Here is a 22734-nt window from a genome sequence, read left to right as displayed (position 1 = left end):
ATGGTGAATTTTGACTTGCCTCTTGTTTCTTGCACATGCCACACTCAACCAACCTCTATGCCTTTTCTTCCTCTGGGAATTTCTACCTGCCGTTTCTAGCTCCTTAAGTTATATTTGATGTGGGTAGCTTTGAAGTCCCATGTGGCTATCTTTGAGGTGTTACCTCCCTAGTGGTCCATTTTCTACACTGCTCTCTGCCCCAACTCAGATATAGTGCTTGATCATTTTTTATTAAAGCAAACCAGACTAAAAATTCAATTTTTCATCACTCACTCAACAAAGCCTTATTGGATGCTTACGATATACCAAGTCTCTGCTTGGAGTTGGGAATACAAATCCAATAAAAGGTTTGGTCACAGAACATAGGGTCATCACTACAGTATTTTCTGTGTATTTTCCAGAAAGTAAGAATCCATGTTCCACCATTTTATGACCAGTCAACCTTTTGCTTTCTTTGCTCAATATTGTCTTGGAGATCAGCTCCATGAAAGGGCTCTTCCCATGTATGACACTTACCCACAGGGTTTTATGGATATGTGAGTTAAGAGAATATTGTTATCATGTGTAGATTCTGGGGAGTGTGTGAAGGGAAGATGCTCTCAGGAGTCCAGGAGGCAAAGTTTGTCTGTCAGTGACAAAATGCCTGAGTTGGCCATTGTGTGGTAAAGCTTGCTGGGGTTGGGTGAGGGTTATCAGAAAGATGGACATAAACATACTTAATTTATCCAGCCTGAATTAAAATGGGGAGGGGACAACTTGAACTCTTCTTCAAGGACCATCCATAAAGGATAGATAGATTGTGTTAAACGTTTCAATGCAGCCATAATTTTTCTGAACACAATCTATGAGACATCTGCTACATAAATGTAGTTGCACATAGACAAAGGGGATGAAGGGGACCAGTAAACGGTTGCTTAAAAGAGAAGTAATACCTCAAAGACTTTTTCTGGCAAGATTTGACACCTATAGAAATCACGCAATAACTAAAGTAATTAAAGAGCACAAGAAAATATCCAGGGTTGCAGTGTTGTCACTTCCTTTCGTTACCAGCAGATGTTTCGATAATATCCTGGTTGTATGTTGGAATCCTAAGCACAGGAAGCAGGACCCGCTTAGGGAGTCTGCTACCAGTTGCCATAGAGAAAAATACAAATACAAATACAAAAGAAAAATAACAATTTTTCTAATGCTCCAAAGGACACTGTATGATTAGATTACTTTTCAGTGCTGGCAATTACATAACTTTAGTTGGTTGCACTGAGGCTTAATTTTAGATCTAGATTTTTACTATATTTTATCACTGATGCCTAGTGGGTTAATTCCCACCTCCTTCCCTTTGTACTAACACAACAACTGATTGTTTTCAGGAATATATAGACACACACACACACACACACACACACACACACATACACCGGATGATCCTCTTTTTTGGCTACCTGAAGAATTAATAGAAAAAACCCCCAAATATCTGTCCATTAAAAGGCACTAAAGAATCTTAAAGTGAAGACTTTTGCTTATTTTCTCTTTGAATTTATAGTCTTGATAATTTTACCTTAACAATTTAGAATATAATGAAATATTGGCTCTGTGCCAGGTTACTACAATTGAGCCACATCAGTACTAACATGTGCCACGTAATCACTGAGGTCAGATTCATTATCATTACTTTGTATCTTGTACAAATACTCCTGAAATATGCCTAAAAAAGACCAATTCTCCTTAGACTCTATTCAAGGTAAAATCAGGACTTGCTCACTTGTAAATAAAAACAATTGTCTCCCTTTTGATACCTGATGTGCATTACTGAGCTACAACACTCATCTACATAAATGAAATGATGGAATTATGAGTTTCCATGTTCTGGGAGGCTTCTGTAATTTTAGGAATATCAGCTAAGAGTGTTAAGCTCTGTGTAAGTATCACAACAGCACAAATATGCTGGAGAAATTGATAATGTATTATATCCAATTATGTCAGCAGGCTATGAATCATATCCAATTAACAAGATGCATAAGTGCATTTTATGTGACGCTCCAACATCATTAATTTTGTACTTAGCACAAGCTGCTCAAACGGTATGATTTCAGTAATTTCTAGCATCAGTATTACAGCAGCATTACAAATTCAATGTAAATTGGAAAATGAACATCTTCGTCTTGTTTATATCTGTGAAAAAGCATTCACCAAACACAGGAGCACGTTGAACCAACACTTGCTATTGGAAAAAAGAGTCTGGAAGGTACCACAGGGAGCCTATGGTACCACTGACTCAAGGCAAGTCAGTCTTGAGGAACCCTAGCTACCCAGCCAAAGCCCCTCACACGGCTCTCGTCATGTCCTCACTGAAGTAAAACAAACACAATTGTTTTAAATATGAAAAATCAAGAAACCGAAATTCCTACCTCCCAACAAACTGATGGAGGTAAAAAAATTGTCCAAGTTCAACTCTCAACATAAATTGCCTGCTTATCTTAGCATTTATGAAATGGATTCTTTACTTGTCTGGAAAATCTCAGTCTTAGCATACATTTAAAGCAGTTAGAACTTAAATTTTTTTTCTACAACTAGTTATACAGTAGGGATTTTAATTAAAAATGTTTGACTTCTCATTTAATTTAAAAAAAAGTAGAACTCCTACACAGATGCACAGGGTAACATGTTTAAGTAATTATACACCAACTTTGAATTCAAGCAATTAAAATTAAAAAAATAATCCTTAGACACTTACCTCAAAGTCGAGGTCTGAATATCGTGATTTTCTTCTCTGTTAGATATTTTTTAAAAAGAAGAAAAACCAATAAAGTTATGTTCAGTCATTCAAATAAAACAAAAATTACTGCTTTCAATAAGATAATCCTGCTTCATTGTGTTATAAGTATTTCCTGCACGTAAGAATCTGTGAACATTTTTATGATTTCAAACTATTCCACTCACATTATTCCATTTTCACTTTGGACTTCCTTTAAAATGGAAGACTATAAATATACAACATATTTCTCTTGGCCTCTTAACTCTAATTTTTTCAATAAGGAAAAAAACTTAAGTGAAAATTCACACAAAACATTCAATCTTGAGGGAGACTTTAGGTCTACTACAGCAAAACTACTTTATAGACACAAAGGGTTCAAAGCTGTGTGGGAAAATCATCTAGCTCTCAAGACCTTGCACCATCCCCCTGCAATCTTCATTTCTACCAAATTCTATCCAACCCTCTGTCTATATTCCAAAGTTCTATATAGGTCTCACCCATAAATTTCTTGGTATTTGGTAGTCCTCCATGACAGGAAAGTCCCTCTCAGTGCTAGGCATTAGGAACTGAAGTATTTGTTCTAATTTAGTAAAACGAATAACAGTCTACACCTCAGCAGGACATGGATATAGATGTAAATACCTCACTATGCCTCTGACTCAGTTAAACAGTTCTCGAATCTAGTTACAGATAAATATGCCTTGATAAAATCAGAAAACATGATTAAAATGAAATTAATGTGATTATATAATATTAGTGCAGGGAAGGTGTTCTAAACATCTGCTCTAAGCAGTCACTGGATTCTTAGAATGATTAGCTGTAGAAGGAGATAGCTGATAAATATAGAAAGAGTGCACCAAATTGTTGGAGATCAAAAGTTTCCATACAGGTTTTTTTTCTCTTTTCTTTTCTTTTTTTCTTTTTTCTTTTTTTGAAGAAGTGGGAATGAAATACAGGGGGAATTAATAAATATTAAACAACATGTAATATCCAGGAAGTTGGGAAAATATATAAACCTTTGGACAAACTTCTTCTGTTTTATTTTTTCCTCTTCTCCCATCCCAATAGCTATAGCGTAAAGTTCAATAACCTACGAGGGAATCATATCCAAGACAGGTGAGAGATTCTTGTAACTGTTGAGTATCAGGAGAGAAAGAAAGGAACTAATGCAGTTTACTGGAAAATATGACTAAATTTCTCCAGTGAGAGTTAAAATCGTCACTATAGACCTGGAACCTTCCTAGGTAACCAACCCCACAAAGCATGTTGCAGTAAACAGAAAGTAACATACCCAAAGAGAGATTTTGTTTAATTAAAAGTTTAGAAGTTCCAAAATCATTTGATTTTGGTGGGGCTGCTTAAAGACTGAGAACCGCGTCTTTCAGTGCTGTTGTGGAGAGCGCTGAGAAAGGGGCTGCATTATTCAAGGGAAAGTCAGCCTGAGCTCACTTTGCTCCCTGTGGCCAGCATACCCTAGGCCAGCCCTGGTGACATCCTGCAAGAAGAGACGCGCGTGGGAAGCCGTTTAACCCAGCCCTCCTTTGCCATCTCCCTGCCACTGCTGTTGTCTGACTGTGCTGTGTAAGAGCCAGGCTCCAGCGCACTGCAGCCCGCTTTGCTGTGAGATGTTAGACCAAATGTCAGGGTTTCCCTTCTACTCTCGGACGCTTTGCCTTCTTGGCACTGTGACTCAGCAGGACACCTTCTGTAAGTATACGTTAAGCAAAATTCTTTCCTAATACAGCAAAATTCAAGCATGGAAACAGTGTTAAGCAATTAGTAACAGAATATGAGTCACACGCTTTGTGTTCCATTTGAAAATTAAATAGTGAAACCTAATGAAAAAGGTTCAGTTAGCCAGCAAAGAGGCCCATCCACTGCACGTGTTGAGGGCTTCTCTGTTGCAAAGGTCATAACAGCCATATGCTACCTTCTTCGTTGAATGCAAAGCTGTGTTGCCTAAGAACTGGAAATGTGGATGGATGCATATTGCTGAAGGCTCCCGATTTCAGGAGCAAGAACAAAAGATAGGAACCCAGAGGAACAGCAGAGATAGATTCTCTCTATGAGAGCAGATGCCACCTATGCGGATGTGAAACATGGAAAAGAAAACGGATGTACTCCCATCAATAAGTTTCTCTCTCATCTATTCACTTTATTAAAATCACATGCTAACCTAAGGGTATAGCGGAACTAGCAACCTTGAGGGATTAGACTAGGAAATGAACACGTGAAGCAGATTTCAATCAAAACAGCCGAAAGATAGTTGGGGGTAAGGTGAGGAGGTGGGCTGGAGAATACAGCAGTGAAGACAAAAATTAGAGAGCGGAAAAAAATGTGGCGGACTTTGAGAGTCCAAGGGAGATAAAATGTGCACATTATTCATATCCGCACAATCCTGACCAAGTGTTCAGACCTTTGATAAAGTGCTTTCATGTTTGAACATGCTAACTGCCCTGTGGAATGGTTAGGAAAGTACTATGCATTATCCCCGTTTATGAATGAGGAAAACTGAGGACCAGAGGAGTTCAAATAACTTGCCTACTTCACCTGGGTAGTTATCACATGGGCTGGGATTCCCACTCAGGTCTTCTGCCTGCAAACCCTGTGTTTTCTCCACTGTTGCTCAGTGACTGCTCAGTGGTATAAGGGGTGATGGTTCATAGCTAAGATTGTTTGCTGATTGTCCCTAGAACTCAGCAAGAATAACATTACGGGATCCAGTCAATCCCAGGCTGACAGCAGTGGGACCGAGACACTCTGCAAGCATAAAGCAACGTCAGGCAGATGAACTTTTTACTTGTCAATTATATTTTAAAGGAGAAAAAACGCATCGATATGCTACTTATTTGAGAGAAAAATCTGATGGCAATTTACAATAATTTGTATCAAATAAAATAACTTAAAATCATTCTAACATGAGATAGTTTATGAGCCATGATGCAACACAGTGGCCGACTTCACTTTCATGATGGGTCTCCCATCGCAAAATCTATTTTATCTTAAAGAAGTATCTGCATTGGGAAATCTGTGATGGAATGGAAGGACCAGAATGTTAACTTCTGTTTATCGCTTCCTCATTATAACACTCATTATCTCTCAGTCTGTTTTGCAATGTGCTGGAGAGTCTTTCAAAGCACTGTAGTCTGTGGAAACTGTGACTGACTTACATGCTCATTCAAATGTCCCTCTGAGCTCTCTGGAATGTTATTTTAAGGTAGGAAAGTGGTTAGAAAGAATGGTTATATGTTTAAAAGATGAGAATCAATGAAGAAAAGTGATCAAGTCATAACGATTTTTATGATAAGTTGATAATTGAAGAAATGCTACATATAAATTTAAAATAAGCCCGGATGGTGTTGACATATTTTAGGAAGATATAAGTCCCTTTCTCTGTACATCCCCCAGTTCCCAAATAACTTGATACAAATCCATGATACAAATCCTTTTTGTCTTAGTAGGTGACGTTTCTTCTATGCTCTTTCCTTTTCTTAATTTCCCACTTAGAACTCACCCCAACTTCTGTTCTGTCCTCAACATTCCATTAAAATTCTTGTTGTCAAGGTCTCAGATGAGCTCCATCTGGACGGTTTCCAAGGTCAGTTTTCTCTCCTCATCTTAATGGACTCTCAGAAGCTTTTGAAGGTTAATCCCTTCCTCATCTCTCTCAGCTTTTCCTTTTGTTTTCTTTTCCTCCTTCTTATTTGCTGTAGTTCTGCCAAGTCTCCTTTGCTGGCTCTTTCTCATCTCCCTGCCTTCTAAATGTTGAGTTCCATAGTTTTCTTTTTTCTTATATTCTCTCTTGGATGAAATCATTCATTCCTAGGGTTTTCAATACCATCTTTTAAGTTGCAAACACCCTTTTCTTTCCTGTCACAGGAAATGTTGCATATCTAGTTGGTGAAGCCAGGCATTTAGGAGTCACCCTTCAGCCCTCCCTGCCTCTCATCCTGCACATCAAATCCACCAGTGGTGCCATTTGTTCTATATCCAAAACACATCTTGATCTGCCCTCCACAGTCAAAGGCATTCTTATCTTTTGTGTGGATGACCTCAGTGGTCTCCTAACGGTCCTCCAACTTTCTGCTCCACTTCTACTACCTCTCCCACTACCACTGGATCCTAATCCTTTCTATTCCAAACCATCAAAGTGATGGATGGATGGATAGAGAAATGATCATGACAGTTGCCTAACTGTCCTCAATTTTTTCTTTCGTTTTACAAGGTTCTGCAAAATCTGGTCTCTTCTTCCTATTCCAACTCGGTCTTAAGAAGCTTGCCCCTTGCTACATGTGTCTTCTAATCCTATGAGAATATTCCAAGCTCTTTCCTGCCTCAGGACCTCTTCACCTGCAGTTTCTTTTGTCTGAAACACCCCCGATCCTTTGGTGCCTCACAAGCCATGTTCCTCCTTAATTTCATTGTTCACCCTGTGGAGCTTCAGAAGGCCTCCCAGACCACCTCATCTAAAGAAGTCTGTCTCTCACACTCCATGGTTATTACCCAGCACAGCACACTCTTTTAGATTATTCATTTGTTAACAGTTCATCATCTGTCTCTTCCATAGTGTTTATTCACCACAGGGGCAGGATCCACATCTGTCTTGGCCACTTTTATATCCCTGGCATCTATCAGAGGGCCTGGCATAATAGTAGACATTCACAAAATTATTGATGAAAGATTGAAGGAGCTACACTATGAAAGCCAAACAAATCCAAAAGAATGACTTGTATTTTGGTTGTGTTTTGTTCTTTTTCTCAGGAATACTCCAGGAGAATTTGGATAAACATGTGGGCTATATACACAAAGACAACCATTTTGAATAGATCTATTGACAGCCAAGAGGATAGAGACCATTTAGAAGAATGCAGGCCTACCACTAACATAGGGGAAAATTCTTTAGGATGATTTCGGAGTAAGAAAATGCACACCAGTACGAGGCTACTCAGAGGAATACTTAGCAAGGATGTGTATAATGGCATCTGTCCATAGCGAAGCCTTGTAGAATGATGAATAATTTCTCAAAGGGAATACTTCATTGTTTGTGCCTTTGCAAATTAAGTTGGACAAGATACTAGAAGATTCACAGTGGGGAATAAATTCCATGGACTAATAAATGCCATGTGACTGCCATTAAAAGTTTTCATTACAGACTGAGCAATGAACCCACTCAAGGAGAAAGCTTTGATGTCAAATCCATTCAAAATATCTGTGTAAATGAAACTCGAGAATCATTAATTTTGAAAAATGAGTTATTTGAGCTAATTTTGCTTGTACGCCTGCATAAAAGACAAAATTTCCTAATCCAGGAGCAAAAACAAAACACTGAAGAAGGGCAAGCCTTTCTTTCACCACAGCTACATGAGGAAAAAAATTTTCAGAAAGAAAAAGATGCTCTGCCCAATGGTCAGTCCTACAATGGTTTCTGTTAGTGACAGAAGTATGGCCATGACATTTTGTCTAATTTCCTGAATACTGACCTAGTACAGCAATCAAGTTTCTTTACCGATATTCAAGATATAATGGTAATGAAATAATAATCACACGACCTTACATCTGAAGTGCTCCTTACAATGTTCAAAGGGTTTTTCACATACATTATCCAATTTGATGTTCACAACAGCCATAAGGGAAGCACCTGTGATGTGCCACTATAGCTAAAATGTTTTACCTTTCAAAACCATTACGCTGAGAGCTCTATAATTCATGTCCAGAGGAAAACTGGTGTATAAAAAGTTAGCCTAGAATGGTGTCCCTTTTTACCCATTTATACATTGAGAGAGATTTATCTGAGCATGTTTTGAGATACATTGTTAAGTTATATCTGAATGTTCAGAAAACCTGGAGTAGCAGAACTTTGTTTAAAAAAGAAATTGTGCAATTTGCTATCTAACTCTGTTTAGTTATGAGAAAAGCTAAGGCAAAGCTAAGCTAAGCACTTAATGTGCTTACATTGGAGCAAATTGTTTCACAGGAATTCCAGTGATGGAGGAACTGAGAAGCCACAAAAGGGATCATGAGGGAACCCAGGGATTCACAGGAGAAGGAGCTACTGCCCACCACCGCCTGCCAGGCTGGACGGACAAAGGGAGATGACACAGCGACCAAAGCCCGGGGGCTGAGGCACCTGGCAGAAGCTGGAGGCCCTACAGAACAGCTAAGGAGACATGAGGTACTGCCCAAAGCAGAAAGAGGGGGAAAAACACCCTGGATTCGTTCTTTTCCCCAGCCTCCAATCTCTCACAGTGTTTCTTAGTGGCCAGTCTTCTCACCCAGGTAGGAACCTGTATCAACCCCGACAGACACAGGGGAAAAAGGGTGAAGGTGGACCCTGGACCTGCACACAAGTTGGGAAGGCTTTGAGTAAGGAAATGTGTCCTATTTAGATCTACCAGCTACAAGCCATCGAATGTTCCAATAAGTCAAGACAAATATTGACCTATCTTCTTACACTGATATATCTATAATTTTTCAAAAAGTAAATAGAACCACAGCCCAAGGTTTAAACTATTGATATATCTCATAGTCCTCAATGGCTTGAGAACGCCGATACCTCTTTTTTCCCCACTTGCTTCACAGTACCTCGTAGTTTTTTGCTTTATATACATACCATGCACTCAACACATTTTGCTCATTAATTGAAGGTGAATGATTTAAATGCTGATGACAATGTTAAGCAATTAGAGGACATCTAGGACTGAAGCCATTGTGAGACAGTCTGCCATGTGCATATTGCAATGAATCCCTAATTGTGGAAATCTAAAATTTTCAGAATTGCTTAACAAGTCCATTCTGGGAATGGATACAGTTTGGAAAATGGTAGCTAACATATTACATGAAAGAAAGACATAAGATAGTATTAAGATGGGAGAGAAGCTGGAAATGCTTTCATGCCAAAAAACTTGATGCATATATTAAACTTTCTATGCTGAATAATTGGGGGTTAGCTGAACAAGCTCTCCTGGAGGTTGGAGCCTTTTCTGCTGGCACTGCCTTCAGGGTTGGGGAGCCTCCCTCTTGCTTTGTTGCCTCCTGCTTATTTGAATAAATACTTCCACCCACTCTTTGGCTTTGTTTCTTTCTCCTTTGACTCTTGTTTTTCCTCGCCTGCACTTTTCCTCACCAATACTGCATTCTGGGCTGCAACTGACAGGTTTTACCCTCTTCTTTTTCTTCTCCCACCACTTCCCACTTTGTCAAATTGTGAACACCCACTCCTCTGGAGGCAGCTTCCTGAATTACTAGGAACATCTTTTTATTACATCCCTGAAAAGTCCCCGAGGCATCTGGCCATCCTCTGCCGTCCCAGTTTCCCAGGCAGGTTGCCCCTGTGGCCGGAACCTCCCTTCTCACTCAGAGAAGACTCAAATTGTTCTATGGCCCCATGGCTGCCACATAGTCACTCACTTTCATCTTCGTATTGTCTTCAAGGTCTCAAGACACCTCCTGGCTACTGTTGCCCCCCACACTCCATGTAGATAGCCTAGTCATCTTTCTGCTTTTCCTCTATTGTCAGAATATCAGCTTACTTGCTGGTTGACTGCAGACAGTGTGGCTCACTCCGCCCACAAAGGAAGCCACACCAGACTTTATCTTCATGGCCACAGTCTTATCTCCAAAATCTGCTAGCTGTATACATCTACATTTCATCCATTTCACATCTTTATTCCATAAGACCAAGTGTCTGTCCAGGGTTAAATGAACTTTATAAAGTTACTCTCATGCTAATGTTCAGGCACATGACTGTCTCTTTGAGACAGCGTAAAATTGATCAGGACAGAAAGATTCTGGTCCTAGATTTGCTGTGCACTTACTCTGTGACCTTGAACAAATGACTTTACTTCAAGGATTAGAACAACTTATCCATTGTCCAGAGGTGTCGCGAAGATGAATTAATTCATGTTTTTAAGGTGATTTGAGGATCTGCTAATGAAAGATGCTATATAAATGCTAATTTTTATTATTCATTCCCACATCTATATATTCAGCTGTCTCCTAAAATGGTCACCCTAAGCAATTACTAACTATTAAACTCTTTGAAAGAATGAAAATGAGGAACTGAAATTTCATTCTGAATCCTGAATTTTCTTCCTTTTCAAGATGTAAGCCTTGTGATTTCTAAGTCATTTAAATGCAGATCTTTTGGCTGAATCACATTTATATATGATGCTTATTCTTAATAATAAGGATATGGAGATTTGGAAAAATTACCACTGAGCAAAGCAGCACTCAGAAATTCAGTCTATTGTTCAAGCACATACAACCTGCACAATATCAAACCCAGCAAGGTTTTAAGCCTTTTAGACATAAAGCATTTTTATAACAAGAAAAATATTTTAATGCAATTCCATTCTAACCCCTCTAGCACATTTTAAAGAGCCATTCTATGTAGAAGACTCCATATGGTCTTTAAGATTATTTACAGTGTTATGTTATTGTATGCACACTCACTGAAAATTCTTGTAAAAACTTCAGTGATTTTGCATAAATGTTATGTAGTTTGTGCTTACGTGGTCATTATTTTAGTAGACCTGCTAGTCTCTGGGATATGCAAGTTAGAGATGGAAACAGTGGCTATTCTGCTAATTCAGAATGATTGGATGCTCTTGTCTACAGGGAGCTCCAGCCACTCAGGAGTGAACTTGGACTTACTTCCCCTATGCCTTTGGTTCCAAGGAATGATTCTCCTCAGAAACCCTACTCTGTTTAAGACTGATCTACTGATAGAATTTCAGGATTTATTCTAGATTCCCATCTAGGGTAGAATTTCCTCAACACAGTTGGGAAAACCCTCAAAATTACACAGCACATCAAGTCACTCCAGCCTTTCAGGGTGTCTCTTCATCTTGGCCTCGTAGAAGGCACAGCCTTGTGGGAAGAAAGAAGGGGCAATTGCCTCTGGGCACTTTTGAACATTAGAACATTATCAGCAAACTTCTGATGGAAAGAGTAGGCAACCAATTATAGTGTCTTATGAAATAATCTGTTATATTAAGACAATTGGCAATACATATTAAAAAATGCATATATTGCATTGTATACTGAACATATGCAATATATCAGCAGTGGGTTTACAGCAAAACTTCAAGACAGAAGATATGAAAGTCACATACAAAACAGTAACAGGCTGTATGTCAAAAGAAAACTAGACATTACTTGTCTTACTTGACTTAGATCTTACTTGATTAATTGTAATACAATATGAGTGATATTGATACCTGTTGACTACTCTTTACATCATTTTGTGGGTAGAAAAGAAGCTGAGGGGAGCTTGCTTTTTCACAAAAGCCATGTGGTTTGACCTCAGAGTCCTGACTCTTGATCTGCTTGATTTACATCCCTCCCAAGAGTTCACAATTTAAGACCAAAACATTTAGTGGTCATAATTCTGTAAGAGCTAAGAAAAAAACATTTCCTCTGAAAGATATCAGTCTAAGGTAATAATAAAGTCTATAATCAGTGTAATGGTAGATCTCATTGAAACATTCCAATTTTGTTATTTTAACAGCTGCCCTCACACAGAAAACCCAGACCTTGGTTAAAGTTTGCAGTGCCATCCAGAAACTACTTTAACCACCAAAAGACTTCTGGTACCCAAGAAACATCAGGAGGATCTTCTGTTTGTTTAGGAGTGCTCTACTTGGTTCCCATTATGACAGATAGGTATCGTTTTAATTATAGAGGGTTCCTTTTCAAAAATATGACCTCGAGAAAGGGGATTCTGATGCTCTACTGGAAAAAGCATATGTCCAGAATCTTAATCACAACATACCCCAAATTCTTAGACAATACATAACTGCAAAAGCTAATGTGACTCTTCTCCCCCAGTGCAGTGCCCCATGAATCTATCTATCTATCTATCTCTTATCTATTAATCAATCAGTCTATCTATCACTCTATCATCATCTATCTATCTTTCAAATATCAAGGGAAGGCTTGTTCCATTGCTTACTTCTAAAGAACTCATTGATATCGTTGATCCAGTTTCACTTCTTGATAATCCCGCATTTTCATCCAACTCAGAGGCCATGAAGTTCTTCACAGCTGTGCGAGGCTCAAAGGGCAAATTCTGCATATGTTCCTGGGGTGCGAGATGTTGCTCTAAGTTCCTATTGAACTGGTCCATGACAGGAGGATTCATGTTGAATTCAGGATTCACTTTGTAGTGCAATAGCCTTTCGTGGGGCAGGGTTTCCATGCCAATATTCATTTTGCTTTCTTCTTTCATTGATGGCTGGGTATTAACAGAACTTCTGGGCATCACAATATAGTCACTCTCCATCATTCTTTCTTGAGGATGGACGATGTCCATATCTGCCCCTCTCAAATTATCATCCGTACATAAGTACACAGTTCTCCGCAATTCACTGTTCTCTTTTTTCAAACATTGATTGCCCAGCTCATTCATACTCATGGGCATGTGCAGACCTGTGGGTTGCTGAATAATGACTTTGGAAATGACGTTTCCAGGTAATGTTGAATAGCTTAGCCCTTCAGGGTTTGTTCCCTTTTCTTCTTCATCATCATTTAGAGAAATCCTGGAGAGGGTGCCTGTTATTGTTGCTGCTTGGCAAGGACCAATATCCTTGTGAAGAACTGTGAATTAGAACATAAAAGTAAATAAAAGAAAGTTAATGCACACTTATCGATTACTATTGTATTCTGTTGTCCCTCATTTTACTAAACATTTTCCTTAATAAAATAAAAATTATTAAGAATTACATATCTATTTTTGGCACATGGTCCAAATTATTCAATCACTTTGTGTTGATTCTGATATGCTCTGATAGTTCTCAGGTAGCCCACAGATAAAACATATGGGAAAACTGATTAACAGACTTTCAAAAATCTCAGTGCCCTAACCCTAAATAACTCAGCCTAACTTTTCAGGGGAAAGGCAGATTACCAGAGAAATTTTCTCCATCAATCTACTGCAAAGGGCTTTATAAAATTATGGATATATTCACAAGAGTTTGACTTTTTCTTAAAGGGTTTTCCCCTAAAGCATTCTACAAGTTCTACTCATTAAAATACTTCTTGAGAGAGGTAATCAATGAGAATTTCATCCTACTACATCAGAAATCCCTTCAAAAATTATGCCCATTGAAAACTAATGAGCATTTATCTGTGAAGTCCATAGGGTCAAGTAGATACAGGGTTCAAAAGTATTTATCATCTTCAGTTCCATACAGGAAAAGTAAGGCATTTTTTAACAAGCTCAATCTATAAGCTCCAATGCCCTTGAGGGGGTATTAAAAGTGCCAACTGACTTTAAGCAGAATAAAGCTGTATGAGCCTCTAAAAAAACCCTGTATGATAGCAGAAAAAACCTGTATGAGCCTCTAAAACCTCCATTCGATTTTAAGCCTGAAAAATAATGACTTAGGAAACTTAAAAATGCATGATAACTTGTAGTAAGAAAGAGAACAAAATGAAAACATAAACCACACCAAGGAAAAACCATCAACAGAAGAGTTCAGAATTCTTTATTAAAATATAGTTTAGTTTTTTCTCTTTTTTGCCTCTCTAGAAAGAAGAAAATCATATTTTATGTGTAATGGAGGCAGAATGACTTGAAGCCTGCTTAGTTGTGGACAGCTGTCGGTTTTGAGGTCAGAGAGAATGAAATTCTGAAGACGTGTTCTTGGTCATGGTGGTGCTGAAAGCACACAGAACAGCACTGTGTGCAAGCTGGTTCAACACGGGCTCCCAGTGCTGCCCTATCAACAAGCAGAGCCATTGCCATTGAATGTTTCGTTAGGCATAGGTAGCTATAAAGTATTTGGTTTATTATCTCCTCATGAAAAGTCTCAGACATATTCAATTTTACCCATTATTATCCAGTTCTCAAATAGCATCCTAATTATTATGCATTAAAGCAGAGTTTGCAAAATAGAAGATTCTGAATGTCTTTCCCTATTACAAAGAAGAGAAGCTTTCAAATTAATTCAAGACATGCATCATTCATGTAATATCTTTTATCTTTAGAGATACTGTATTTAATCATTGTATTAGGTCTCTTTCTTCTTAGATATTCAAGATGTTATTCACCTACACTCCAATAAAAATTTCTAAAAAAAGAGCAGAAAAAAAACCCCCAAAAAACAAAACAAACAAACAAAAGATGTTAAATCTACATCGTGTATTTTTTATTAATCCACAATTTTGTGTGACTTTTTATATTTAACTATAATGTTTAAAAAGTTGAATAATTCAGTTTAAAAAAGTTATTTCCAAACTTCTTAAAATAATAGAGAGTTAATGAATTGTGGTTGCCAGGAACAATTTACTTGAAAATATTCAGAGATAAAGTATGTTAAATTAATAGATTTAGTAATATTCCAAATAAAATACCTTAAAATATCTCCAAATTCAGGGAAGAATATTTTTAATCCTTAACTGTAGGCAAAAATTAATCCAAAATTTATAGCAATACAATTTAAAGGCTAGTTATGGGAATCTATTACATTTTATTAAGGACATATAATTTTATACTTTTATGAGTATTTTGTAAACTGTAAAGTAAACCTTGGTACTGAATATTGATTTCATAATCTGCATTTGTATAGAATATGTTTAGTTTGTACGAATGTAATATGATTTGCAGATATAGTAGCACATTTTTATCAATGATACAGCTATCTTTGCTGAAAATTTGTATATCTTAAATATTTGGGGAAATATAATTCTTCTTATTAAGTAGTGTCGACTCTATATGAGAAATTTAACTGTTTCTTTGACTTACTTAAAATGGATATCCAAATTTTGAATATAAAACATAAACAAATCGACACCACCTACACATACAAATGTGATGGTGAAGTGATGGGACTTTTGAGAGAAATTAATCAAGTTATGAAGGGCAAAATGCAAATAAAACTAAGACAAAGCAAAAAGCACCTGAATATTTTGCATAATCAGATATACGCTCCACCCTTTGGGAAAGTGAATTTCAACAAAACTTAGAGAAAGATTATTCAGATACCAGGAATTGAGACTTTAACACTGAATATACCTCAACATGGAAGGAAATCTTTACAAAAACACAGGGGCAAGTTCCTGATAAGCTCAGCTAAAAAAAGGCACAGACAGAAAATGAAAAATTAGAAGAATTTTTTTCTAATAAAATAATGATACTGGCCTAATATTAAGAATACTACATCTCAGAATACAATGAATCTGGGGAAAATGGGTATTTTAACAAAAGAGAACAAGATGAATATAACTCCTTTATTTGTAAAGTTTGGATGAAGATTCAGAAGGCATTCTTATCAAACTTTCAAAGGCCAAACAATTTCAAATGGATAGAATGGTAACCTAAAACCAGTAAGATAGTAGCAAATAGAGATAAATGCAAAGGCTAGATTTTTCATCAAGGACAAAAAAACAAAAAAAAAAAACAAAAAAAACCCAGAACCTTTACATATCGTAGACTGGGAAATCCCTGATAGCTACTACAAAAAGTCTTGGGGATTTTAAATGATAACCAGTGGACACTAGTACTGTACCAGCTGCTATGAAATCAGATGCAAAGGTAGATAGCATTAATACAAGGAAAAAGCCAACTGTGATAAATGCTGGCTAAGTGTGGGCAGCATAGTTAAAACTTGGGCACCATAATTTCAAATGATTGACACCTGGGGCACCATGTCTGCCTGGGAGGATGCTCTGAGGAATGAGTGAAGAAACATGGTTTGTTTAGTCCGGAAAAAAAAAAAAAAAGACCTAGATTGGGCTAAGTAGTATTTGCTTTCGAATATTTGGATAGTTAGGTGAAGTGGATATTCACTCTTATTCTCAAAGGCACCACGAAAACCAATGAATAAAAGGTTAAATAAGGTATATTTTGTCCCAATATAAAGGAACATTATTCATCTACTCTTGGTGGGTGTCCACAGGCTGGAGAACAGACGTTGGGAACACTGCCCCTGGGATCCAGCTCTCTAAGACAGTGTGCACATGCTCTGAAAATACAGCAACAAAGCTGTGATACACACACACACACACACACACACACACACACACACAACACACACACACACAATGGTATTTCATCCTTCCAGCATGGATGATGAAACTGAGGCACAGAGAGACATCAACTTGACTGCCCTTACACTTGACAACCAGTAATAGGTGGATGGAAGGCTTCTGTCTCCAAGTCAATGCTTCCTGCAGTCACAGTGCTCCCAATCAACCATTTTCACTTCCTCGCATTCCCCATTCATATTCTCCCTCTCTCTCATTCCCTCCCCGCTCTCCTACATCTGCTATTACAATGCTTCCAGTTGAAAGACTCAATTTACACATTTACAGGAATATGTGATGGGTAAACCACAGCATTTTCTTTAAAATCAAACATCATAAAAATGATTCAACATCTAATGGTTATATTTTCAAAATTCAAATATTCTTACCTGATCGACAAGCAATGTCTACATCCTTTTCAAAATCTGTCTGTAACAAGAAATAATGACATAGAATTGTCATTTAATGAAGACCTCAAGTGACTTTTACTGACCAAATTATCTGAAGTTAAAAAATATCTGACTAGGAGATACCAGGATATTGTTTTGTGCAAAGAAAGTTTATCAAGGAATAATCAAATTGTTTTCAAGAGTATTTTCTAGAGACCACATGTTGGATAAAATCAATGGAAACATGGTGTATGATTTTAAAAAGGCAAAACTATACCCATGGTCATCTAACACCAGATGTAAAAAAAACAGAATTTCAAGGCAATTCCTTAAACCACAATAAAAAGATTGGAATGTGAAATATTATGAAGATACTTAAATAAATGTCTTTGTTATTTATATTTTTATGCATTCATTTCGAATATATTGTTTGTAATGCAATATCTTATAATACAGCTTTGTCAAATCCTTAATAGTCAAACTAGGCTCTCCTGATGATCCATTTTCATGCAAATGTGACAAAAGACTTTCAGGCTTAGGAATTAAAATTGAAGATTAAACAATACTAATCTGGCCTAGAACCTGCTTAGAGTTTAGTTCCATCCTCGTATTTTCCCCAAACTTTTACTGTAAACAAATTAGTTTATTTTTTATGGTGAAATTAAATTAGCCCATCTTAATCAATATTTAGATTCAAGATATCAGTATTTATCTCTTTGTTTTTAATAAGGAATTAATGATTCCTTCTCCTGTCTTAGTTACTAGTATATCATTTAGACTGTTTTTGTGTTGCCTAATCCAAACACATCGATAATAAATCAAGCATATTATTAAGAAAACTCTATTTAAGCCATGATGTTAATGACACAGTTTAAACCTTACTTCATTTCTAAAATATACGGAAGTGGTTATGTGTAAAGTACCCCTTATCCCAACAACAGTCAGAACTCATGTACAATGGTTGGCCTTCTATTGGGAGTGTGTCTGCCCCTCATGCTTTAGGGCCGTGGTTCTTGTCTTGGGCTGCCTCCTGGAGCCACCAATGCCTGGGTTCTATCCCAGGATGCTGGTTTCCTTGGTCTGGAGTGCGGCTCCTCTGAGGAGTCTGAATGGGAAGCAAGGCGAGAACCACTGCAGGTCTCGCTTTAAGACCAGATGTGCAGGTACCATCCTGTTCTGATCTGTAAACAAACATGATCCTATGGACACACTGTTAACCCTAATTCTGTGTGAGGATGAACATACCCCCCGGTGTCACCCAGAAACCCCACACTCAACACATCAAGGGTCCAATAACAGATCCAGGACTCCTAACCAGTCCAGACAGAACCGTCATCTGGTATCAGAGTTCCAAGCCTGTGACGGAACTACAGTCAAGGTCGTTCAAAACGGAATTTTGATACTATTTTACGACTAAGAATATTTGCTTATTCCCTTGAGAAATCATGACTGAATCAAGACTCAGAGGGGAATTAAAAGCTCACCATGATTTGAGCATGGCCGTTAGGAAAAGAACTGGAAGAATCGGCATTGATTGGGTCCTGACAGTTTCTCAATCGGCATCTAAATGCATCTTGAACCTGTGAAAAAAAGACAAACATTCATTTTCTTCTCTCTTGGTAATGACCAGATACTGTCTATATTGACAATTGACTGAGAAAACCATTATCACTGTTTTTATGATCCAATACCCGTTTTGTTTACTTGGTGCACCTGGACTTTGGTCCATGCCCAGGGAATTCATCATTTGCCATCATCTGTAGAGGGAGGCGCTGGGAACTCCTCAGCTGTCCCGATGCCTGTGTCTGGCTCAATACTAATCATTCTCGCCAGAGGGCAGGATTATTTCCACTGCTACAAACAATATGCCTGTCTTTCAAGGGAGATTTACTATTCGGTATGGCATAATCTTCATAACAGCTTTAAACATTGGGAAAAATGAGATGACTCAATGATCCGTCGACCAAAATTGATCTGGGATTTTCCTTTTATGTCTTATGTAACGCATATTGGGGAGACCATTTCGTGTCTTGCTTCAAGTACGATGTGCCCTTATGTGCAAAACAACAACAACAACAACAACAAAAAAACCCCACACACAATGAAACAAAAAGATAACAAAAACTACTCTGTTTCTGGTTGATTCTCGTGGAAAAAAAAAAGGCCACTTAGCAAAGCCAAACTTCCTTAATATACATTCACAACTGGATTCTGAGCAACGAACAAACACATCACAAGGAAATTCGAAGAACGTTAAATCCTTTATTAAACAGCAAGTGGATAAACCTGAATAGATGAATAACAAACACACAAATCAACCGACAGCTACTCTGATGTCATGGTACCTCTGTGTCAGCTGGTCCCTCTACCTCCTGCGGCTCATTAGGCCCCTAACAAGCTTGCCGGTGGGCATCACCGTAAGTCAAGTCAACGGCAACGTCATTTTACTAGTATTTGGCTTTTCTGACTTCACATTATTGTTACTCCCCTCCTTGTTTATTATAGTCTGTCTTATTGGTTTACCAAACAAAGCACAGATGACGTGGCATTCCTTCTATTTTCCTGAAGCACCATGGTAGGGGCCACCAAGGGAAACATAATGATGTCCAGTTTTGCAAAGCATGGATATAAAATATCCTATCACAGTTTGGTTGTGAGATGTGCGTAGTTTATGTACTGGCCATAAAAAACCCTGAGTCTATTAAGCTGTTTTCAGCTCCTCTCACTCATTTCAAAAATTCGTTAGCAGCCTCTTTCCCAAATGGCAAGATGTGGAAAGTGACATGAAGTTTAGTTACCACCACTGAGCCCTGGCTGCAGTTCCGTCATGAGACCTCTGCCCACGTGGTGGATTTCTCCCCTCAGGTTCTGATCCTGGTGATGCGACCACTATGGCTGTGAATTAAGCGGGGGGATGGCTCCATATCCTCTGACCCTTCCATTTTCTGATTCTAATATTTCTTTTGTTAACCATTTTTTAATTGAAGTATAGTTAACATAACAATGCTATGTTAGTCTCAGGTGTACAGCAGGGTGATTCAGTTATCATTTTTCAGATTCTTTTCTGTTATAGGTCATTACAAGATATTGAGTTCCCTGTGCTATACAGTAGGTCCTGGTTGTTCATCTATTTTATATATAGTAGTGTGTATATTCTAATATTTCTAAATCTGGAACTTTCTGGAAAAAAGGAACAAGGAATTGTCTGATACAACCGGGTGAGTTAATTTCTTATTTCCTCTTTCGGACACATCAGTAAAAGTTCAGGCTCAGTGAAATTTAGTCTGATCACCTTTTCCTGAAGAACTGGATGCATATTTGGAACTAATTCATCCAGCTTCTCCCTTGGAGGAGACATGGCATGGACAAACTAGACTCTTTAGAAGCGAATGCTTCTTAGATTAAGAAGTCATAGCTGTGAGTCATAAAGCGATACAATTAATAATCAGAAGATCATTATACACTAGGGTAATGCGTCTCCTGTTTGCCAGATGATCTCTTGTTTCTGTTACACAGAAATTTGCATTTGGGGGAAAACACTAAGAAAGTATATCTGTTTCAGAAAAAAAATTCTAAGAACTAATGTCAGAAAAATAGGTACTTGCCAATTTTCCGTTTGTGCCCCGAGGCAACTGTTAAAGAAGCACACACTTTATAAAGGAAGATAAATAATATGTTAAAAATGTTGCCTTCCAGGAGCTTGTCACATGAATTTGTTTCAAATCTGCTTCTGAACACCAGCATCTATAAAATATGAAAGGTGGCCCTTGGTAAAATGAAACATTAACTCTTGCTCACCAGCCACTCTACTTTCAGACCTTCAGAGTGCAGTTGTCAAGGATATTTTTGTCTGACAATGAAATACGGAAAAGCAACTCCTGTAAGTTTCTCTTCAAAATCCACTATCTGATTGCTTGAAGGAGATATAAAAGAAATCTCTTTTTCATAACACACACATACAAAATCGATACCTTAAACTACCAAACTCCCAAATATGACAATGGATTAAGGGCATTTCCATACTGGAGAATGATGTCAGCTACATGAATCAGTCAATGCTAGTCACAAGAAATATAAAACAGAAAAGCATAAAAACTCTACAGTAAATTCAAGGTCATTTTAATGGTCATATAAATGCCATGATTTAAGTGTTGGATTCTCTGACACTTTTAGTGCCTCTGTTCCTTCTAATTCAGAAAGATTTGCAGGAGAAATTCCTCTGTTTGATTAAAAAAAAATCTTAAACATGCATTCAGGCAATCTAGCTGAACTAGCCTTAAATATTTATCCAACACTGACAGGGAAGCATGATTAGACTAGATTTTGTACTGTGTACTATTATCACAGAAAAGGGTGTTTCAAGCAGGACAGTACCTGGAAAATGCACCTGCAGCTATCTGAAAACATTTTGATAATTAAATGAACGTTCTATCAGGTAAACAAAGAGACTTTTATCTTTGGTGAACTAATGTGTATCGTATTTATGGAGAACAACTAGAAGTTTAAAAAAAGCAAGTCTACAAGGACCTTAATTCCGAACAAGGAGAAAGCATAGAAACAAGCAAAAGACAGAATCTCGATCTGGCTATTGCATGCTGAAATTAAAATTTTCTGTGCCAAAAGTAGCATTTACAACACTGGCCAATAATAGTCTTGGTGTCTTCCTTGCCTTGTGATTAAGACTGAAGAAAAATAACTGTTAGAAGATTCAGCTATTTACTATTTAAGCTCCTTAAGCTGACTGACTGTTTGTGGAGAACAAGTCACTTATTTGAGGTACTAATTTAATTTAAAATTTCTTTTTAGATATTAAAATCATTATACCTGAGTTCTTCCAATATCAATCATGTTTTAAACTTATGTAGGACCAGTAAATACAATTTTTAAACAAACCCGTCTAGAATAATTAAATATTTAATACCAATTTTGGCACAGTTAAAATCTAGATTTCAAAATGTCCTTTTTTTTTTATAATACTCTGCCATAGATCTTTCACCTTGATGGTCAGACAGAGGGTTAAAAAGTATCGGGGGTGTAGCAAAGAATTGATATGTGGATAGCCCTGGTATATTTAGGAGACTTTAAGGAAACCTGGTATCATGTTGTGAAATAAAAAAGAGTGGCAAGAAACATCTCCAAAAATAAGGTGAGGTGACCACAATAAGCTAACAGGTTGTCTTCTGAAAGGATCCTGCCACGCACCACCAACGTTATCCCGACCAGATCCTGCTGGGGCTGCTCTAAAATCTCCTGAAAAAGCTATCAACCCTTTTCCTGTGGACAGATTCCTGGATGAGACCAGAGTTCAAAGAGGTCCACAGGGTGTGTCTCTCTCCTGTCCCTCCCCTAGGGACAGTGATTCATTTCATCTCAGCAGCAGCCAGCGAGAGCTTCTCTGCTGGTCCCCGTTCCGAAGACAGCTGGCAATGTCACTGTGAAAGTCGGTGCCAGATCTAGAGATTGCTGGGGAAGAGCATGGAGCATTGCTTGGCAGTGTTGCAATTTAGAGGACGCTTCAGGAGAGAGCTGCACTGTTTGAAACAGGCTCTGTATTCAGCTACAGACCCC

The 22734-nt window shown here is 37.8% G+C and overlaps 1 protein-coding gene across 1 annotated transcript in view; it reads right to left on the bottom strand.

Annotated features, from left to right (window-relative positions):
• The window catches only part of ADGRB3 (adhesion G protein-coupled receptor B3), a 785278-nt gene that overhangs the window by 13871 nt on the left and 748673 nt on the right, over window positions 1-22734 (bottom strand). The window contains exons 26-29 of the mRNA XM_061207676.1: window positions 18651-18746; window positions 17167-17206; window positions 12705-13348; window positions 2732-2767 (exon numbers count right to left, since the gene is read on the bottom strand). Coding sequence (XP_061063659.1) covers window positions 2732-2767; window positions 12705-13348; window positions 17167-17206; window positions 18651-18746 — 816 coding nt within the window. The remainder of the gene's footprint in view (window positions 1-2731; window positions 2768-12704; window positions 13349-17166; window positions 17207-18650; window positions 18747-22734) is intronic.

This window comes from Eubalaena glacialis, chromosome 12, assembly GCF_028564815.1.
Source record: "Eubalaena glacialis isolate mEubGla1 chromosome 12, mEubGla1.1.hap2.+ XY, whole genome shotgun sequence".
Lineage (NCBI taxonomy): Eukaryota > Metazoa > Chordata > Mammalia > Artiodactyla > Balaenidae > Eubalaena > Eubalaena glacialis.
This window is presented reverse-complemented; position numbering and strand designations above follow the sequence as displayed.